The sequence below is a fragment of the Neoarthrinium moseri genome (assembly GCF_022829205.1).
Source record: "Neoarthrinium moseri strain CBS 164.80 chromosome Unknown scaffold98_Wmoseri_CBS_16480, whole genome shotgun sequence".
NCBI classification, from domain to species: Eukaryota; Fungi; Ascomycota; class Sordariomycetes; order Amphisphaeriales; family Apiosporaceae; genus Neoarthrinium; species Neoarthrinium moseri.
The window spans coordinates 25,867-47,573 of record NW_026055212.1 but is presented as its reverse complement, the minus strand read 5'-3'; the positions used below and the strand labels follow the sequence as shown (position 1 = coordinate 47,573).

At 52.2% G+C, this 21,707-nt stretch overlaps 6 protein-coding genes across 6 annotated transcripts; 3 read left to right on the top strand and 3 right to left on the bottom strand.

Annotated features, from left to right (window-relative positions):
* Nucleotides 1–866: 866 nt before the first annotated feature.
* Nucleotides 867–2,204, bottom strand: JN550_012912 (uncharacterized protein; the record flags this gene model as incomplete). The annotated part of the gene is made up of 4 exons (XM_049311440.1): nt 867–1,296; nt 1,380–1,869; nt 1,922–1,958; nt 2,028–2,204. 4 exons carry the CDS (start codon nt 2,202–2,204, stop codon nt 867–869), a joined length of 1,134 nt encoding a protein of 377 aa, XP_049165102.1.
* Nucleotides 2,205–7,892: 5,688 nt separating this feature from the next.
* Nucleotides 7,893–9,296, bottom strand: JN550_012911 (uncharacterized protein; the record flags this gene model as incomplete). The annotated part of the gene is made up of 1 exon (XM_049311438.1): nt 7,893–9,296. The coding sequence occupies one exon, from the start codon at nt 9,294–9,296 to the stop codon at nt 7,893–7,895; it is 1,404 nt and encodes a 467-aa protein (XP_049165101.1).
* Nucleotides 9,297–11,312: 2,016 nt separating this feature from the next.
* Nucleotides 11,313–13,871, top strand: JN550_012910 (uncharacterized protein; the record flags this gene model as incomplete). Its single annotated transcript, XM_049311437.1, has 1 exon — nt 11,313–13,871. The coding sequence occupies one exon, from the start codon at nt 11,313–11,315 to the stop codon at nt 13,869–13,871; it is 2,559 nt and encodes an 852-aa protein (XP_049165100.1).
* Nucleotides 13,872–14,249: 378 nt separating this feature from the next.
* On the top strand, nt 14,250–15,038 carry JN550_012909 (uncharacterized protein; the record flags this gene model as incomplete). Its single annotated transcript, XM_049311436.1, has 1 exon — nt 14,250–15,038. One exon carries the CDS (start codon nt 14,250–14,252, stop codon nt 15,036–15,038), a length of 789 nt encoding a protein of 262 aa, XP_049165099.1.
* A 1,413-nt stretch (nt 15,039–16,451) lies between these two features.
* Nucleotides 16,452–17,102, top strand: JN550_012908 (uncharacterized protein; the record flags this gene model as incomplete). The annotated part of the gene is made up of 1 exon (XM_049311435.1): nt 16,452–17,102. The coding sequence occupies one exon, from the start codon at nt 16,452–16,454 to the stop codon at nt 17,100–17,102; it is 651 nt and encodes a 216-aa protein (XP_049165098.1).
* Nucleotides 17,103–17,823: 721 nt separating this feature from the next.
* JN550_012907 (uncharacterized protein) lies at nt 17,824–21,524 on the bottom strand (the record flags this gene model as incomplete). Its single annotated transcript, XM_049311434.1, has 5 exons — nt 17,824–17,954; nt 18,007–18,283; nt 18,361–18,579; nt 18,643–21,255; nt 21,312–21,524. 5 exons carry the CDS (start codon nt 21,522–21,524, stop codon nt 17,824–17,826), a joined length of 3,453 nt encoding a protein of 1,150 aa, XP_049165097.1.
* Nucleotides 21,525–21,707: the final 183 nt, after the last annotated feature.

Sequence of the window (21,707 nt, the reverse complement as noted above, 5' to 3'; positions counted from 1 at the left end):
AATCAGACTGCATACGACCCAAGGTGAATGAGCGATCTGTACCTGGTACCTCCAACAAGGTCGTTGCCAGAATGAGGAGGGGTTTCTTTCAGGCTCGTCGCGTGCGTTCGTATGCCATTGCTCCACAACGGTTGAACTTTACCATCCGCTCAAAAAGATTTGCTTTCCCTGCTAGCTGATTTTGATCAGAAGTTGCGCACGGCTCTCACTATCCTAAGCATCACTCAATATTTCAATACCCGGCCTGTATGGCTGGCCTAGACCGCGCACCTGGGGCGAGGGGTACCATCTTAAGGTGCTATCGGCACACGAGCTGGGCGCGGGTGTTCTTGGTCTCGTTGTTCTCCCTCGTGTGCTCTTCAAACAGGGCATGACAAGGTCCTTTCCATGACAAAGTTCAATCATTTGAAGGACCTCTACAAGCCTGTTAGCCAATGCTCGGAGAAAGTGTGCCCATCTTTCTCTACGACTCAGGCAATATGTCACGCTGCTCAAAGGGTGGAATCATCAATGGTTTTGTTAGACATTGGCACCACGGCAGAACGACAAGTCGTTTCAAATCACCCACTGAAACTGTTTCCATACATCCTTGAGTAACTCTTCGCGTCAAATGGCGCTTGAACATTGTTCTCGCAACTAATATATGTGCGAGTGCACACAATCCGGGTTTATGTCGGCCTATTAGTGAAGCTATAATTAGTACACGCGACGAACCCCGGCTTGAGATTTATGAATCCAACCATACAACGAAATTCGCCGGCTACAGTCGCTGTTTAGGGTCGCCTTTGTACTCCCTGGGGGGATATTGTATCAAGATAACATTATTACTTGGTCATATGGAATATACAAGTGCCGACATCATCATCTCAAGAAACGTTTTGCCCTTTCCTCAATAGCTCTGGATTTGAGACTTGACCTGGCTTGGTCAGAGGCGCTTCGTCCTGTTCCCAAGGACTACATTCAATGTCGTCCGCGGAACTCAAGTTCCGACTTGCCGTATCATGCTTGGACGAGTTTTTCCCTCGCATGTGGATGTATGTCGAGTGCCGAGAGATTGCGTACTGCCGACGTGCCGACTCGGAATTCTGTGCATAGCCCCTCGGGCTCGAAAAGCTGAAAACACGAGGCATAAGTCTTGCCATGACCGGGCGGAAAGTTGGTAGACAGGCTGCGATTGTGCCAGTGCTTAGCTCGACGAATGTCCATATTGCAGCCAGTGCATTGTCCCACGTCGAGTCCGATGATTGTGCAGCGGCGCTCAGTGTCTGGATGCGATACGCAGAGATCGCACAGGGGCTGTTTCACCCATAAAATGTTAGCTACAAGAAAATAGCAACTAAGGAAAGGAGAAATGTTGGATCTATAGAAGAGGAACTCACCAGAGAGCCAGAGCAAAAATGCCTGCTAGGAAGATTTTTTGATTCTTTCGCATCTGCAATCGAAGGATCGACGGTATTGGCATGACAAAGCACGTAATATCGGTCGCCATGTTGATCACGGCGATTGATAGCCACAGTGCCAGTCGGTTCATACAGGTTCCAGGTGTGTCGGGTTCCCAAAAGAGGCTGACCGGGACACAGATGAAAGTGAGCAAAAATCCCATCACGACCGTCCACACCGACAGGCCAATCATCATAGCATAGCTGACGGTGTAGAAACGAGTGTCTTTGAATATGCGGCAGTATTGCAGAATTATCGAGATTTTGACGAGGTAGATGGCGACGCTGTAGGTGATGGTCGACACATAGAATGCCTGAAGCTGTGAGCGTAAATCCAGACCCGATATCGTGGCAAGACCAACCTTCAAGTACGGTACGACATCTTCTTCCGCAACCGTTGATATATGGGTTCCCAAACCATAATGGCACTCTAAAGTCGAGGTTAGATCGTGACCCGCGGGGACTTGTGGCAAGAATCTTACCGAGACCAATGGCAACGGACGTTGCGAGAAGGAAGACCTAGTCATCGAATGCGCGTCAGAATGGTCTAGCTCCCGACACAAAGTCTTGTAAGAGGTTGAAGCTCACCAGGCCGCCAACTATCACAGCATCATCCTTGTCGAAAGCCCGGAGGAGTATGTAACGGGAGTACACCCTGAGAAGCACCGCCGCTGTAGATAATATCGTTCCGACCGTTAGGACTACGACAACCGCCGTGGTTCGTGACTCGACGGGGTCCGACTGGGCTCGGGTTACTAGTAACATGGCGCCTGCGTGTTGGGTGGTTTCAAGCATCGATTGCCCGACATGCTATCCGGTTCGGCTTGGGTTTTGGTGCCACCGTACGTTTTGTTCCAACGAATTAACAAATGTTGTTGCTCTTGACCATCTTGAACTTCAAGGGGCTGCCCGCTCGACCGGGTGTGGGACACACAGCTTTTAAGTGTTCATGGACCTTGGGTATCTGCAGCGATGTTGCGCTTGTGACAGGCTAGTACCTCGCATAAGTCAAAGCATATTTCGACGCCAGTATTGTTAAGGAGTTTGCTGCAGGAGACTTGCCATCGAGCCGGCACCGTATAACTCGGACCGGCTCTGTAGCCCCGGAGGGCTATTACCCCTCTCGGATGGCCTCCGGAGACCAATATCTGCTAGTCATGGCATCTTTCATCCCAAGCTTACGTCTCCAAGGCGGCTAGGGTGGCACTAAGAGCTGGGGCTTGTTGAACGCATCCTGTCGGAAGGCACTTGGCGCTGAGCTACTACGTATGTGGAGAATATTCCCCAGGATGAAGCCCCTCGAGCTAATGCATAGCACCTAATAGGTACCCCGGTGTGAAGAATCATACGACTCGTCCACAAGTGCTGCTACAGTCACACCCACAGAGAGATTGTTCCATGATAACGTGTATACAGAGCATCCACGCGGACCGCGACTGTGCCTCCGGTATCAAGACTGTTCGTGGAATGCCAACACAAGGAACATAAACGATCAAGCCGGAGCATATACGCTTTAGGTTCACGCGGCGTGACGGAATGATAGAATAGAACTATTTGTTTCCGCTGCAAAAATAGGTGCTTTGTTCTTATTTCCGCGGCCGGGGCTGGTATTGCCCTCGGGTTGTCGCAATCAACAAGGATTCCGTCGATCCCGGTGGTATAGATCTGGGATCTGGTGCTTTGGCCTCTTTCAGGCTCCTGCTGTCCACAATTACGCTCGTCGGGCCAAGGGCTGTAAGGGCAGTCAGACAGTCCCGTAGTGGGAAGTGTGTTATCAATGTGGCAGATGGTTGCAGCGCTTCACCGTAGCGTTCGACCCTCATATGTTCCACAGTGTCCAGCACCACATCGCAAGAGCTGGTGAAGGATATGCAGGGTGCACCGGGGTAAGGATTATTCAGTCAAGAAACCGGCTCAGTGCAACGGGATTGCTTGAAATGCTGGTAAGGTGTGTGTCAATGCGACGGACCGCAACCCTGCGTCCCGAGTCAGGTCGCTGCATGTTTGGCATGACAGACCAACCAGCAATGTTACAGTTCTGGTGGTCTCGAACTTGTGTGATTGACCTTTCAGCTGCACTGGAGCTTAGCCCTTTCGCGTTGGGGCTGTCAATTCTGCAGATCCGGGTCGATAGTTGGAGGTCCCGAAGCCCGCCGCTAACCCAGGGGGGGATCACTCAATCAAGTTTGAACCCTTGCGGCTGATACCCGACCTGAAAAGGAGTTCGATAAGTGATGCTACGAGGACGCCGTAGCAAATGCAACGAAGTGTTCTCATCTACCAGGCACTATTGACGGCACAGCCTGTAGTCTGATTGCTTACGCGCTAAACAAGCACACGAACTGAGGGAATTGGCTAGCCAGGACCTTCGACATTGCAGCTACGACAGCACGAGGGGCTAACCCATTGTACCATAGTAATCGCAATCGCAAAGCTACAGGGGTCCGGGTTTCCGCTCAGCCCTGCGACCACACTGAGATATAATCCTTGCTTATACTCGGCCGAATTTTCCGCGATGCACCTACCTCGATCAAATCATCTTGTTTCACAAAGTTCAAGATAGATCACTGGATAAGATCGCAGGCTCCCTGGGCTCTGCGAATCACAAGCCATCCAAAGTAATCATATCGTTTTGGTGCGTTTCGCCGAACTGAAACTATGCCACTGGCGGCGCCTGTAGGGCTTGGTCCAGTGCTTGAAATCCACCGGCGGGAGATCAACCACAAGCTCAAGCCTCGACGGAGGGACAGAGTTATCTTGTCTTGACGGAATACTTCGAAAAGACCCGTGTAGACCCCAGATCCGCCACGAGCGGATTGGGAACCAAGACGCCGAAACAATTACCACACAATGATACCTGAAGGCACCGTCAGACCGCCGGCCCAAGGGTACCGGAGAACTAGCAGAGCCGGTAAGCCTGCAAGCGTACTTTACCAGAGCCACAGAAGATACTACGCCCAAGTCCAGACTGATCTACAAGCCATCGCCAGTGTGGCCTCTAGGTTCGATGCCCTCTTGACAGTCGGATCCGGCACCAGGAACCGAGTCGCAGAGTAGGGAGTATCGGGGAGAGCAAGGAGAGCTCTAGTTCTCTCGCAATCACGGCTTGAACGTCAGTAGCGTGACTAGTCGGTGGGACCGGACAGGGTTGGGGTCAAAATAGAGTTTCGCTTAGCGTAGCGAGCACTCATCACAGCCACGACCGTCGCATCCCGGCCCCACGCCGCGCGGAAGGTGGGGTGTATACTGTGGTTTGTGCGAATATTCGCCGACGGTCGTCATTTCTCCTGTCCTCTAGCCGTCTGAGGGTTTTCGATAGAAGTCTCAGTATTGGAAAAGGCTGAGATATGAGATTCTTTATCACATCTCAACCTCCCAATCCAAGAGGCCATTGCTGTAGGCCGTCATATTCACTGTATAGTAATCCTATAACAATAACCTCTTAATTATTAGGATCAGCGTCCAGACGAAATGCGCAGGCCCTGGGCGCTCGAATTGGATGTCTCGATCCATACTGTCTCTCACATACTTAACATGTGACTGCGCTCTGTTTCTGAATATGCGCTCCTCCCAGTTCCATGGCCTCGAAGGCCACAGGCCAACATAGGTAAATAACTGGTAGCCCCCACACCCGGCGTACAACCGGGTTTCTCTATTGTCCACCTACAATAACACCTCACACGAGCTTGCTACTCGTATCTGGGCAGTGATTTGAAGCAAGCGAGACTTGACCTGGATGTTGAAGGCTTCCTTGTCTCAGATTGTCTGTGGTCGTTTGCCCGTTATGGAACCTGACAAATCTCGAATGAAGGTGACCGATTGAGTACGTACCCACTCTACCAAGTATGGTTATCCCATGCGAAGTGAGGGGAATAGAGGTACGACGGGTATCGGAGACAGCAAGCAATTTGTCACCCATTTCCGCTCCCCCTGTACAACGCTGACCACAATGGGTGGTTAGCAGGCATCAGCCTATGTAGTACACACAATACCTGGCGCGCCTAAATCATCCCATCACACTGCTATCGTAGGCGGAACGTTGTATAGTTATTCTAGCACCTTACCAGGTCAAGCCTTGGAACACATATAAGGAATAGCACATCGGATATTTCCCTATAAGCTTAAACCTCGCTTGGCGCATGCATGTCACCCATCCGAAGGTTGTCTTGCATGTTGCACAGACTGCAGTGTGACACGTCAAAGGACGTGCGCTATACTCTCTTGACTCAAAGAATGTATCGATGGCGGAAAACTCGCCACGCACAATCTCATGCAGTTCGGTTGCCATGCCTGTAAGGAAGGTCTTCCCCTGCGGTCAAAGCGTCTGCAGCCTACATTTGTTCATCTTCAAAACCTGCCAACTTTTATCCCTCAATATGTTGCAGTCACCTTTGGCATGGCCGTTTCTATCGATCCCTGCATAACCTCATCCTCTGGTATGATTAAACACATTGACTCCTTCGCTTCGCCATGGTCTCCATCCTGTTAGTGGATATTCATAGTGTGGAGTCTTCACTTTGATGTCATCATCCTGATGGTTGCCAGCTTTCTCGCTGTCTTCGAAACGTTCGTCGGGGTACAGCTACACCCCCATCGTTTCTCGGTAGCTTCGAAGCATACGCGTATGATCCGCGGCGCTATAGCAAACCTCTGCCAGGTAGAAAGTACTCTTCGAACCCGCAGCAAACTTGATCGGATCAAAGCAGAATCGCAGCGCGCGCCTCTTTGATGTTTCTACCAGATTGGCCGAGCCTGTGTTGGGAACATAATCCTCCATATCACGAAATTTTACTCCCTGGAATTCGAGGAAAATAGCTTCTTTCGTTCAAGGGTGATCATTTCATTCAACTATGATTATGACTATAGCCGCTTGTGCCACCATCCATGTACTACAATTTGACATCATGACAGGAAAGTGCTTTCGGATTATTATGATGCGGGGTTAGGCTATACAACGCTTAACTCCATCTCCGACTCAGCCTCAGTTTGGCCATGAAGGCCAGCCATATTCTTTGCCAAGGTCTAGTTTTGAGGTTCCTCACTTGACGAGGTAGACCACCTGGGGGGATTGTACGATCTTGTTTGCTACCGGCAACCTCGATCGACACTCTCTTGACTAAACCCCGTACTTCAAGATGTGATTCAAGTTTGTGATAGCAAACCGCACGAAGGAGTAGGCCAAGTTCGTATATAAACAACATACTTCAAAGTGGCTCAAACTCAAGCGTGACGCATGCTCTATGCCAAACCAAGCCAGCCAAGGTCCGCGGTATCACCAGGTAGGCAATCAACTGCCAGATGACTTCACCAGTGAAGCCGAAGCCACAGTAGAACGCCTTTTATTTTCAGGTCAGAAGTGTTTGGTTAGAAGCCCGGAGGAGCATGATGTATGAAGACGAAAGCGGCGCCAAGTAGTGAGCATCGCCTGCGATGTTCCTGCGTAGAACACTGAACTGACCCGTGCAGCCAGTACAGTTCAATAGAGCATGTGGTTCACTCTACCTACATATCTCCATCCATTGCGTGGACATTAATTCGCAATCGTCGAACCATTCAAGTCCAAGCTCCAGTTCGGACTTGGATGTTATTAGTTCTGTGCTAAAAGTGACTGCGATTGCGGAGTAGCAAGTCTGCGCTGTCAACCGAATTCTGGACTGGAATGCCACACCAAGAATTGTGGTGCACGTAAAATCTGGAATGGCGCTCGCAATGGTTGTGGTTGAGGTTCAGATTGGCAGTTGGGCTAAAACTCGGACTGGAGTTTCTGCAACACAATTTGCAGTGCGTCTAAAAGTCCGGAATGGTGCTGGCAAACAATTGAGGCGCAGGACCCAAATTCCGGAATTGAGTTCTGCACCAAAGGCTGCAGCGCGATAGAAAATCCGGAATGTCACTGCATGGGTGGTGCTGTACTAAAAACGGGACGAGCGTGGAGCGTGGGCGGCTCAATCGTTGCCCCACCACAATCCGGAATAGAGGATGCCCTGCGACAGACAGGCCTTAAAAGTCGGACTGACTTTTAGCACTCTTTTTTGCAGTGCATCGCGAAATCTGGACTGGACTGCGCCAGCCAAGCTACCAAGGTACTCACCTTAGTACCATTTGCAGCCTGGCCAAGTCCAGCCCAAAAAAAACCCCGGACTGACTGCAGCGCGCACTCAGATTCGCAGCGCACACGAGTACACTACAAATTCCGGACTGGGGCCGTGCCAAGCCCCAGCCCACTGTACCCCGGTTTGGTTCTCACCAGTGCCGCATCACCTCACCTCTGCAATCAGGAATTCTGGAATTCAGGGCTGAACCAACGTAGCTCCAACCCTTGGGTATATCTCGACTTGCGACCACCAACAGCAACTTCACCGGATACAGGCCGTATTCCATATTCGGCATTGGGGACGGTGCACGAAAGGAAGCACGTAGAATGCATCAGTGGAACTTTGTCAAATTAGCTATCTATTTATCTAAGAACACCTCGTCCGACGATTGAGTTCCCACATCATCATCGTCATCATCATCGTCATCATCTTCCTCTTCTAGCGCGCCTGGCTTCCTCAGCAAGATCCGGTATAGCCTCTTGAGTTTCTTCAAAGTCCTGATCTGCTTGTGCAGGGTCGCAAGGTCATCGCTCAGAGCATTTGAGATGTCCTCAGCCTTTTGAGCGAGGTCAATCACGTTGTCCACCTCTATACTGAGAGACTGGATTGATACTTGGAGTTCTCGCAGGTCGTTCGAGAGCTGTTTGCTTGGAAACTCGGCACATGCTGTGACGTCTTCGACGAATTGGTGCCTTGCCTGAAGTTCGTCCAGGGTCGCGCGGGCATTGTCCTCGAAGAACTGATGCGTCACGAAAACATATCTCTTGCACGCCAGGAGGGTGTCGACGTCGACAGACCCAGACTGCCCACCGGCGCCGATTACATTGAATCCATCTTGGAAACAGTAGGAACTGGCGAGGGCAGTAACAAGGACCTCGGAAGCACCCAGGTGTTGATTGTCCCAGATGTGAGTGACGGGCTTCACCACCACCTGAGGGGTGAGGTGTAACTCGGCCTTGATCAGACACAAGGTTAATGCCCACGTGTAGGTGGTGAGGCTGAGATGGCTTGGGTCAAACGGGTCATGTTGTTTCATACGCACCTTTAGCAACTTGGAGCAGCCGACCATCAGGGGCCCTTGTCGGTGGTAGAGGGTCTTGGACTTACCGTGGTATCTCGATGGATGGAGGCGCTGCGTGAAGCTGAGTATCAGAAATTCTACTCGCTTGAGTGCATCGTCATTGGCAATCCACCTCAGCGCATCCGCCGCTTTGGATGGTTTGGATCCGAATGCGGAGTCAACTCCACGAGCCCACTGGTCGTAAGCCTTGTGCTGTGGAGTTATTGGAGATGCTCCACGAACCTTTTGGAACCTGTAGCCAACACAGTACTTGCGTAAGGCGTCCACCAGCTCTTGAATCTCGATGGCGTTAAGGAAACTGCCATTGCGTCCAGCGATGCACATTGCTGCGACGTAAGTTCCTCCGCCCTCGCCGGAATAGTGCACTGGACGGGGTGGGTCGTTCTGGTTGTTCAAGAAGTCATGTGCAACTGTGCCTACGATGATGCTCTTCAACAGAGTTCGGGGTATGGTGTGTAGCAGGATCGACAATGCCATCTTGCGCTCTCGATCCTGCAAGATCTTTTCCGCAGCACTTCTCGCTTGAGATATCACCCCGTTTTGGGCGATCAGTGCATCTGCATGTTTGGTAAGAAGAAGCGACAGCTCACAGTAGCTTACGTTGTCTTCAAGAGCTTCGTACATCTCGAGCCGCAAGCCGCTCATAAGGGGGATGACCTCATTGTCGGGAATGGGTGCCATGATTCGGAGAACTCGCTGAACTGAGAGATGGCGCCGTGCGGTGTTTACACAATCGAACTTATACTCCAAGCTGAAGGCGGACTGGGAAGAGATGTATGTGTGCCTGCGGTGGGTCAGATGACACGATGGAAAAAGGGTGTTCGACCCTACCATGACAGGAGCCGAAGTGCGCCTTCCTCTTATGCGCATGAAACACACAACCTTGACCACTACAGGTACAAGAACCTCGATGCATGGCGTCCATGCTGGTAATCATCGATGTCGCTGATAGAGATGTTGAGATAAATATAAATCATAAGTGCAGGCTGCAATGACACTCAAGTTGGGTGGTCAGGCGGGCAGCTACAGTACAAGGGCAAGGCGCGCTGACTTACACTCTAGTGTCATAGTGGTCTCAGTTCAATACATGGGTGTGAGGTTGGGTTCGGCCGGGCCGCAACCGCTGCTGAGCTTTTAGCCCGCCGGGTTGCTGGAGGATTCGGTGCCGACATCCGCCATGGCCCGGTTTGGGGGCCATGGGTCAAGCTGGCTAGAGTAGTCGAATAGAAGTCAACATAATTACTTTCAGAGGGCACACATAGCCAGACTGGCGTGAAAGCTAAAGAAGATTTCGTCATATGAAACCATGGAGTCTCCGTGATGGGCACACCAAGTACCACTGAAGGGTCTGTCTGGGCAAGGGGTGGGTGTGATTTCTTGACCAAAGACCATGACGACTGCGAAGAGAGATGGAATGACCACCATCACCCACGGGGCCCTGCAGCGACAATTTCAAGGCGAGTAAGCCAGAATCTATACTTCATTGTGTCCTACATATATCGAGATTGTACTTTACGGTTTCCAAACCCCAAGTGATACGATCAGAAGTGCCCATCATGCAAGATCCCGGCATATATGATCAGGCGGCCTGCCGTCCAGACTGTGATGTCTGTCAAGTATTGAAAGAGTGTGTCGCCTCTAACCTGACCTGGGAGCCCATTCCCTGATAATCCTGGCCACTTGTAACTTTTCCAAATTGAGAAGTGTGTCGGAGCGACATCACCTTCCCCTAGGTGACGCAACCAGCCTCGCCCTCCTCTACCAGGGAGGGGCCGTTCGTTTGACCTATCTTTATAGAATATCGAACCCAGATGCCATGCAAGTGGGTAGCGCGTATGGCAGCCCGCGCAGGACAAGGTCAGCTCATCTCGGTGTAGAGTGTGGCGGCCGAGGCCTGGCCGTCTTCTGGGTATTTCGCATGCCTTCATCGATGTCCTGTTGCAACAGGGTCGATCGCTGGGCGCTACAAGCTCGATAATGTGTCGAAAGGACGGTCTTGCCAAATCCGGTGTCAGCCCTGGAGCAGCGTACCGAGGTGGCCCTAGGAGGGGGCTGTTGGAAAACCTGGCACCAAAACAGGACAGTCTTTCACGATCCAGAGCCGCCCAAGGGTGCCACCAGTACATCTGCCGCGATCGGTATGTCCAGAGGCAATCGGCGGGGTAGTTGTGAGTCGGTTGAGTCGCTCGCTTGGTGTAAGACTTGGTCTGGCGTGTCCGCGGTGGTCTTGTTAGAGAGCAATGAGCCCGATCTGGGATCCCTTGGGGCTGGTTTGGTGGGCCTGAGGCGGTCTTGGGATGGCCGCGCAATGAAAAATGATCAGAATCCATCATTTTCAGCTCGTGTTGAGGAGGTTGCCGAGAGGCATTGCGTCGATGTGTGGCCAAGTCAGGTTGCGGAAGTAGGCGCTGTTGAATCTCTTGATTGTCAGCAGGAAAAATCGTAAGTCCACATGTTTGACTTGTGGAGTTTCTCAAAGCTTGAGAGTGCAGAAACCCAGTTGTGACCGCGGGAGTCGGTCCAAGTATTTACCTTGTGTGGTGCCTCACCAGATTCTTCATATCCACCTATGGCAGCACGACTTTTCAAAGCTGCCACAACCACGCACGATCCCATCACCACCATCATCACCATCACCATCACCATCACCATCACCATCACCATCACCATCACCATCACCATCACCATCATTAAACCATGCAGCCAACACATCTGCCTCGTGGCAATCAACCCATTCATCCCTCAACCGACCTCCGATGCCACCTGGATGCGGTCGTCGCAAACTACCTCCTCCAGAACTCATGGCCTGGAGATACTGAACTTGTCGATTCATGGCCTGGTCTGAGGGCCCTCATAATAGTGCTTCGTCACATCCTCAGTTTCCTACCGCCATCGGAGAGATCATCAGCGCCCTTCTCCCAGTTGGTTACCCAGAATCCTGTTCTCAAGCTTGCCTGGCTGCATGTGACCATCCCACCTACCAAGGAGTACGAAACCTTGCACTCTCACATCAGGTCACTCTTGCACAAGCCCGGCCAGCCACTCCCAACCCTTCTAAATCTGCTCCAGAGTGATCTCATGAGAACTTCCCTCCTCTCACGTAAAGAGTTTCTACTTTTCCATACACAGTCATACTTACTGAGACCCGGCCCGTCACAAGCATGGCAGCCAGCAGCCACATTTACCCCCAAGGAGATAGCTGACAAGAGCATGATCGTCTGGGATGGCTCCAAGCCCCTGGCCGACATGATAGCGAAAAAGTTCGTGTGCTTGGCATCCGACAATGGGTGGTTCTATGCCCAGTTTTGCAACTTTCCACTTTTCACCTTTGTCCACTACACCCCATCCAGCGATGGTAGTCCCAAGTTCACAGACATCCAAACCTTTCAGTTTTCTGCGCGTGCGGTGACTTCGACTCCTGACAACCCAAGCTCGTACATGCTCAAAGAGGTTCGAGTATCGTATACATTGATAGCAGTGGTGCGTCTGGGGTCGGATGATGGCTCCGTAGACTATCCTCGACTCTATGCCCTCAATGGTGGCAACATCCCTTGCCCAAGCAACGCCCAGAAGAGCATGGGCCCGAACAAGTGGAGAGTAGGCCATCCCGGGAGCCAATATGTATTGCTTTACGCGAGCACAACGATGCCATTTGGCATGAGACACGAACAAATCCCGGAGTATCAGGAGTTCCACACCCTGGATGCCGAAGCCATGCAACAGATAGACATGCTCGGAGATCCAGCGATAGACTATGAGGAAGCTGTTCCTCGCGGCGCCGTTACTACCATTCAGAATACAGGAACCCCCTCCGTACCCCCTACGCAGCATGAGAAATCGTCCAATCCTCAAATGGAGAAGCAACCAGCCGTCATAAAGCACACTACCTTTCCTCAGGCATCCTCTCAGGCTTCATCTCTGGCTTCGTCTCGAGTTACATCTCAAGCTCCAGCCGCCAAGCTAGATCTGAGGCTGCCCCCCAAGCCCCCAGCAGCAGAAGAAAGGCCAGAAGCATTACAAGAGCCGGCCATGTCACCGGATACCTTTTTTCTGAACCCCTCGCAGCACCCGGCGACACCCCCTGATCGTGAAGGTGACCCTGGAGAGACAGCGTCTGTATTCGATCAGGAAGAGCTGGATGATGACTTCGACATACATGCCAACCCGTTTGGCTTCCCCAGTCTGGAAGATACCGGCGGACCCGGAGCAGTCGGCCCAGTGAACAATGATGTGCAGACGTCCACTACGCAATCATCGCAGACAGCGCTGGGTCATGCTCCTTCCAACCCTTCGCCAGCTGCTCAGTCTGGCCAGAACGCCCCTGCATTTGTACCCGCACCCACGCCCACTGCATCTCAAGCACGCGCTGTATTAGGCCTGCCGGCGACTGTCAGCCCTCAGAGCCCACCGGGCGAAACGCCTCAAGGGCCGTCTGTTCGTCCCACGGCTAACCTGGTGACCATGACCCCAACCCATACCCAGCAGCAGCAGAACCCGCCTGCTTTGAACCAGAGCTTCGAGTTCAGCCAGTCTGCCACCGGAGGCTTTGGCTTCGGCGCATCACAAAACCCGACCTCCCTACCGATGCAGACCCCCAACAGTGTTCCGCAACAGCGGCATGGCCATCCCACGATGCAGGTTCCGCCGACACCCACACCACTCGCGGCACCTAGGGCGGGAGTCCCAACTCACCATCCGCCCCATCCATTCGTTTTCAGGCAAGGCCCGAGCAACCCTATACAGCAGCAGCCGGGATTCATGCCCAACAACCCACTACAACCACCTCATCCCTTCCAGGTACTCAGCCTTGCACAACAGCAGAATGCCGTGCCGTCGGGCCACGTCTTTGGGCCTCTCCGTGTTCACAGGCGAAAGGCCGTCCCCAACTTTGGAGTTCAGGCAGCCAGTCCCTACACTATAACAGCACCCACGAAAGACGGCTTCATCAATTGGGACGATGTAGAATCGTCCAGCAACCAGAATCACAAAGGCGAAGAACGACAGCCGACCCCACCGCCACTTGGTGGCGACGATCGAACACGCTGGAAGGAGGCGGAGTGGCCCAAATGTCAAGACATTCGCCCAGTCGAAGGCGGTCCTCCCTTGGATGTTCCAAGCATCATCACTCCCTTGGTCGAGGTGGAAAGGGTTGCATTTGCGCCGTCAATTTTCCACTGGAGTGCTTCATTAAGATTTCCCGGCAACATCGCCGAGCTCGCATATGAGTTGGCTCTCCCTGTACTCGCCAGTTACTGAACGTCGCCCGAGCAGAACAGTGCACTCTCCCGTGTGTGCCCGTAGGTAGAAGTTAATCAATAGACTTGCTAGCATCTCTCTTATTAGACTCCTGCGTAGTTCTCACCGTGTTGTGCATGCTCTCGATCCGTTACTGTGACGTGTGATGGAGGGTAACTGGCGATATCGTCTACCAACTCCCATTCGCACCGGATCAATTCATGATGCGTGCCAAGCTGCCATATCGAGTGCAGGACGACTTGTAACATTTTGGAACCTGATCGCATGGTAGCGATGGTGATGGCACATTTCTGGACGTGATCGATCCAATGCGACTGCTGGTGATTGAAAGCAGCGAACCACAGGACCAAGTGGTCCCTCTGCAGGTATCTTGGCACCATGACCAGACGCAGCGACGGAAAGGTTGGCATCTGGACTGACTTTGTGACGTCCCTCGAGTCTGCCGCGAGCGTGCTAGCTTCTGGGAGTTTTAGGCACACCTGGATCGTCCAGCCACCCTGGCTTCACCCAGAGGTAAACTGTGATTACACCGCTGTCACCAGCACAGGCATCTTGAACACCATTACAAGCTTGTACGGTCATGTCATCACTGGGCGCTTATCCTTGTCAATGTTCCAGATCCTTGAGAAGCTCATAGGGGACTGCAAGGTGTTGCAAGAGAGTATTATTGATAACGCCTTTCACCTACTGATCGAGACGGCTACCGACAAGATTGGCACGGATGGCATCGATAGTGAGATGTTCCTGATCGGTCTATACCAGTTCGCCGTCCAAGCCAACAGTCTGTGGCCATTTCTGTCCAGGAAACCCGTCATTGCGCTGCAGAAGAAGCTTGAGCCGAGGCTATCTTGGGAACTCCTCTGTGGTCCGATGGCCCATGATGATACCGCCAGCCTGGCTGCCTTGTGCGAACGGCAAGGGATTTATGATAACGAGTTCCAACGCGGACTCTTCCTCAACCTTGACCGGTTCATGTTCATCGACCTGGAGTTGAGGACGGTCCGTCTGATCAGTCCAATGAGGGTGACCTTTAGTGATCTAACCGCTCGTCTGCTTGCTCCAAATAGAGACGATGACATTGTATGGCCTATCAAATCAGCCCAGGATCTTGGTTGGTGGTTGCAAAATGGTAATCAAGTAGAAAGTCTGGTTCAATTGAGTAAGTGACCTCTTGAATGTATACCTCTGTGTGTGAGTATGTGTTCATATGCAGTCTTGCCTTGCGTGATGTCTTTCGAGTTCTGTTGCGCATGTGCGTCTGTGTGCGTGTGCCGTGTCTATCAGTGACATGGATATCGGTGTTTGTCTGTGCCGTGTCTATACCACGTGTGTATTGTTCGTCGCTGATTACCCGCCGTATCATTTCGCGAAATGTGCGTCTCATTCTTGGGTCCGTGTACCAATGAACGGCAGGTTACATTGCAATTGAGTGATGACTAGGAGACTGGAGTTGATCCTCGATCAACACATTTCGAGAGGAATTCAGTCAGGTTGAAGAATGATACCAGGGCGAAGGAAACTTCCATTCCGTCCTTGCTCGATTCAATTCAGCATGATGCGACTGCATTGATACAGGCATATCCTTCCGATGGCACGTCGTTGGTATGATGGTCTCGAGCTTCCTATCATCTGTCGACACATGCACAACATGGCCCGAGCAGTTCAAGCATATGATTGATTCTATCTACCCCAAGGAACAAGAAAAGTCATCGGCGCAAAGGGAGATATGGGACTCAAAGGTTGCATTGGAAGGATGGATGAACTTTTGATAGCTGGGCATATTGAACACGTGCAGTATACTCAGCTTGATCCTGGAATTGGTCAACACCTTTCTCCGTGTTCAAGCAAGCCTTCATCAGAATATGGAGGACTATGCATCAGATACAATCTGTTCCTTGGCGTCACTGCTGCACAGTTTCGTTTCACCCACCGCGTATGTCTGGCAAGGGCCCTCGCTGACCCAGCCTGATGCCGGGTCCGAAATTGGGGATCACGTACACTCTTGAAGTGGGTCTATACAAATCAATTGAGTCTATTCGTGACTTGGATGAGACTGCGGATTCTTTCTTGACTATAAGAATCCTTGTGGTATTTCTGGCGAGAGGAGTTCATGGGTCTTGGTAGTGCGTCGACCCTTCGGCACGAGCTGACGTCACCACGAATGCCGCGACGCATCTATAATCCCTCTCGTATCCGCATTGCCGTAGTAGCCCAACAAGGACATCGCATACCAAATCAGATTCCAGCTTCATTCAGTCGCTCTACATGTTTTGGGGGGCGCAGTTGGGTGACAGAAGCACGTACCGCCGTCTGGTTAGTGATGCACCGGACCCCATCCGGGGTCGCGCTTTCCGGGCACCGGACCTGCCAATATTCAGACCGCTTACATGACAAGTGTTGCCACCTCGGATCTAGGCGGACTTCTTGCCGAGCCAGATCTCACTCCTCACTCACCTTACTGCTTGTACCACCTGTACCACCGCACGCTCTATACGCATCGTACTACAGACCGCATACCCCCATCATCCTATCACCATCCTATCAGTATCCAGCTCGATCTCTTATTCCCCCAGTCTCACCATGGCCTCTATCCTATCCTTTGAAGACATGCATCGTCTGGTTTCTACCAAGCTCCAGTTCGTGGCGAATCTCCCCCATGGCGATCAAGTTGAGCCAGAGTATGGCGAGAACCTGCTGTCGCTTCTTCATAACACCTGCAAGCAGCTCCAACAGTTGGAAGACGAGTTGAGACGTCAGCGAGAAGCACTCGCACTTGAGAAGTCTCAGCTTGCGACAGCAGAATCGCAGGAGCTTCAAGATCTTACCTCCCAAATGGCGCACCTCAAGACTGGGCTGAAGGATGACCTCCAGCAGTTTCTGCAAGCGCAGGAACAGCGCACCGCTGGCTACCAGGAGTCCATTGAGGCCTTCAAACAGAAGGCTGTGGCTCATAGTCGCACAATCACCAAGCAGCAGGCAGTGATCAACCAGCAGGTGGACCAAATTGAGAATCTAGAGAGCGAGATCCAATTGGAGCGCTCGGAAAAGCTGGTAGCCATCAAGGACCTTGAGCAGGCACAAAAAGAAACCAAGTCCTGGAGGAAAAGAGCTTGGGAAGCCGAAAAACGATCCATTGTGCTGGAACGGGCAAATTCACACATAGTTCCGCCTGGTGGCAAGATTGGCAACACGTCTATGCTGCCGATGTTGGGAGGCTATGATGAAAACTGACGACAGTACTTTCACTTCTTGTCTTGCTTTCCCTCGAAATAAGTAGGTGAACGAAGACGATAAATTCCTGTACACTAGAGTAGATCAATTCGCAATAAATTGACTGATCTTTCCACCGTTCCCTCGTGCCTTTGTTTAACTGTGCCTGTGTCAAATTAACACGTGATGTAAGTTGATGTGATGTTTTCTATATAATTCTGTGTAGAATCAGTACAAGAGAGATGATAAGATATACGTACGTATATATATAGATAGATAGATAGAGAGAGAGAGAGAGAGAGAGAGAGAGAGAGAGAGAGAGAGAGAAAGTCATGCTAGCAGATCATTGATACATGATGGGTGCGAGGTAGTGACTCACGATGTATCGTAGAGGTTCATCTCAGCCTGGCGAAGAAGACCTGGAATGGAACCCTGTTGAGGTTCTCTACCTCATTTCTGCATCACGGTCCATCCGCAGTCATAGTCAGCTTACCATAGGTATCCCCGAGTTGCCTGAAACGTAGCTGCATATACTCATCCTCGTGAACGATATGAGTCTGAGGTGCTTAATTCGACTCCTTTTACAGGGATTTCGATCATCTACGAATTCACTCCATTCCCTCTAGGCCCAAAGATGAAAACGCATTTCTTTATTTGTTATATATCAATGTTGAATCGTTCCTTCATTTCGCTGAAAGCACTTCTCGTTTGGTAGGCATTCTCTCTGTAGCAGAGGACCTTTCTAGCGGCCTGTCAACTCATCCTTGCGCTTTTGAAGCAGATGGTAGTATTTCTGCATGTCCATGGTCTTTGTGGGATTGCGATCTCCCTTGAAGCTCCCTGTTCCATGGCCGTCGAAGTGGACCTTCCAAGCTATTCACAGTTAGCACTGGGCATGCAATTCTGGCCAGGTAGGTAAACTCACTGCTGGCATCAAACGCAAGGTAAGACCAGCTGTCGTTGAGGTACGCCTTCTCGCTCCCTACGCGGATGGTCTTGACCTGGCCCATCTGACCCGGCGCAGGTCGCAATTGCTTGAGATCTGCAGCCAACTTTACCAGCCCAGTCACAAATGCCAGCGCAATGTCCTTTGCTACGCACTCGTGGACACCATAGCTGTATGCCGTGACGGGTTCGGACTTGCGGCGAGGATCAAACTTGTCGGCGTTGGCCACCTCCTTGGGGTTCCGCCCAGCCTCTCCCTGTGTACTATTTAGACTTCGTCCTGACCAAAGGGCAGTTGTCGGAATCATCATTGCTGGGGCAACTCAGAACTTACCAGCATCACGACCACGAGATCTCCAGGTTGGACCTTCTGGCCCTGAAGCTCAGTGGCTTGCGTGGCGACACGCACAGTGCGCTGCGAGGTGGTGAGACGCTGTGCTTCGACAATGTATGCGTGCAAAGTATCGTGGTCATCCTTCTGCGCGAGATTCTGGACTTCGGCCCAGATGGCGTCATTCTCGGGTTTGAGAAAGAAGTCCATGACCTCATAGAACTAGATAGCAGTTAGCAACACTTGACTTGGACGCAACCTCACTCCCCATATATATATACTTACCGCTGTCACCGGTACGCCAACGCCACCGAATGCTGTAAGCCACAAGGTGTCGACAACACGTTCAGCCGAGATACCTTGGTTTAGCAACTCTTCAACAAACTGGTACCCGCATGACCGGAGCGAGTCCTTCTTGATGGACCCCTTGCGAGTGGTGTAGTTCGACAGTGTGGAAACGATGCCCAGGCCGTAGCCACGGGAGGCCGAGACCTCGTCAACCAACTTCCGCGTCGTCTGGGTGATGGACGTGACACCCTCCATGGCACGGCGGCGGCGATTCCAGGCCTGGCCAGGATCGTTGTTGTTTGCGCCCCAGGTCCGGATATTGAGAAGGAGGCGGTACAGCTCAGCAGTGCCAAGAGTGCCCGATGGGTTCTCATCAGTTCGCAGATCAAAGTAGAAGAGGTCAGCAAGCAACTGAGCGTTCAGCGGGATGGCAACATCACGTATGATGTCGATCTGGTGCAGACCCTCCTTGAGTTTGAATGCCTCCTGCTCCATCAACTTGCCACCAACGCGGTCGATAAAGGCATGCACGGCCTGGTGAAGCTTCGGCAGCTTTCCAAGAGCCTTCATCACGCTGGCACGGTGCTCGCGATTGCGAGGTTCATCCCCTGCCAGCATGAACCAGCCCATATCTTTTTTCACGGGTAACATGGCGTTGAGCGCCTTGAGCCACGGGACAGCAAACTGCTTTGGGTTGTCCAAGGTCTGCTTGATGGCAGCGCTGGATGTGACAATGATTGGCTTGGGAGGAGCCTTGGGGTCATCCATGGTGTACAGGTCAATCGTGCCAATCTCACGCGCAATCTTCTCGTTCGCCTTCTTCGTGTACATGGGCTGCATGACAGCAATTGAGTTGAACGGGAACCACCCGGGGACGCCACGTTGGATGAGCTTGTACAGCATGGACCCGCCGAGGGTCTTGTAGTCCTGCTGTACCTCATTGTAACCCCAGCTTGTCAGGTTAGAGACGGTGTAGTCGAGCGTATTGAACCGATCAGAGCGTACGAGCGTCACGGCGTCAGAGAGCACAGCCCGGCCGACGGTGTAAGTTGGGCAGATACCGGATCCCGCGTTACGGACAGGCTTGGTGTCTTCGATCATCAGGCCAGGATAGAGCTCGACCATGTCGGGATGCGTGTAGAGCTGCTCGAGGATTCTTGAAATCTCCTGATTCGAGTTGATCTCGGAAAAGGAGTCGTATCGCTTGAGCCCGAAGAACTCGCGGAACTCATTCAGCGACGCGACCTGCCACTTGCGGGCCTGGTTGATGCCCAGGACCTCTACAATCTTGAGGGCTTTCGGCACCATGCGAGCACCAAAGGTTCCGGCAGGGTCCTCCATGGCCTCCTTCAGAACGCGTACGAGGTCCTCGTCCTTGAACGTTCCGTCCGCCTGGCGTTGGAGGCCGTCGAACGTGCGAGTACTCGGGTCTTTGGGGATCTGCTGTTCGAACCGGAGGAGTGCCTGGCCTAGATCGGCCCAGCTGACGTTCTGGAGGTCGTCCGGGTTACGACCTGGGAACAGCTTGAGGAAGAAGCCGTTGATCCAACGCTCGTCCTTCTGAGATATGCACGAGTGGAACCGGTACAGCAGATTGAACTCAACACTGACCTGGTTGCCGACACCGCGTGGGACACCCTCGCCATCGTACTGCTTGCCGATCTCGACACGAGGATCCAAGGTCCAGTCGCTCTTGGAGTGGTGCGTGTTCGTGATGGCACGCAGGTAGTCGTGTAGGCAGATGTTGATATAGAGACCACCGACAATCAGTCGGGCGGTGTTGAACAAGTCGTGGTCCTGCTTGGCCAATGCCTTGGCTCTCTCCTCCGGGCCAGCTTCAGGTCCGGCCACCAAAGAAAAGCGCCCGTTCTCGTTGATCTTCAACAGGATGTCGCAGACATAATTGTGGAAACGGCTGTAGAGGACCAACATGACATTGACGCCAGCAGGCTGCCCCAGAAGACGCTTCTCATGGAACGTATCCGGCTTGAGACGTCCCTCTTTCATGGTCCGAATCTCAAGTTGATCCTTGAGCGACGACCCGTACAGGGGGGCCAGGTCCAGGTAGGATGAAGTGTCCGACTTGTTCATGTCTGTTCGACTAGTACGGAAGATGTCGTGGATGATGATGGATGCGTGGTAGAAGAGCATGGACGAGATGCCGGCCGAGTTCTCCTGGAAGCCTCCCTCCTCGCGAGCCATCAACAGGTCAAAGAGCAAGCCAGGGTCGGGCTTGACACCATGGAGGTTCTTCGTGTTCCGGACAGATTTCGCATACGGCGTTCCTGCGCGGCCCAGGTTGGGCTCGAGGATGTTGTTGAAGCTGCCATCAGGCATTCGGTAGTGGTGCAGTCCATCGGGTGCTTGTGGCACTTGCTCCCGTAGGACGACGTCACTGTCCGGTACTTTGAACTCGATGGTGTCGTAATGCTGAGCTTTTTCTTTGGCCTCATCACCCTGGGGATTTACGACATCATACTTGACATCGCCACCAACGTAGCTCAGCGGCGGATGCTGCAGGTTGCCCCAAAGCGTGTCGATAAGCTTGCTAGTCAATTGCACCCGGGTGTTCGAGGTGGACGGCAGAGAGGTAAGGATTCCAATAAGGAGCTCAGTAGTGCTGATTAGTGTCAGTCATCAGCGGCTAAACTCGTGGTAATTGGGACTTGCCCTTTCTTGTCATCGAGCGGTTCTCCCTCCTGCAAGAGTCCCTTGATGAGACCTACAAGCTCTGGGAGGGATACTTCTTTTTTGACGCCAGCGCCATCTTTCAGCAAGTCAGTCGCAACCTTTAGAGGATCGGCAAAAAAGTTTGATGAAGATGACTTCTTAGCATCTGCGTATGTCACGCCAGCCTGGAACTTTTCATTTGTGGACATTGTGCTTTCTGGTCTGTTGTTGTTTTCGTGTCATTCAAATCTCCAGACTCAAAGAGAAGACATCTTTCGTTTGTCTGTTTACAACTGGCCATAACTATCTATATACGGCTTCCCTTTTCCCCGCTTCAGATCTCGTAACGTCTAATGGCTCTCCTCTGCTGCACGCTGCCGTGGTGCAGGAGA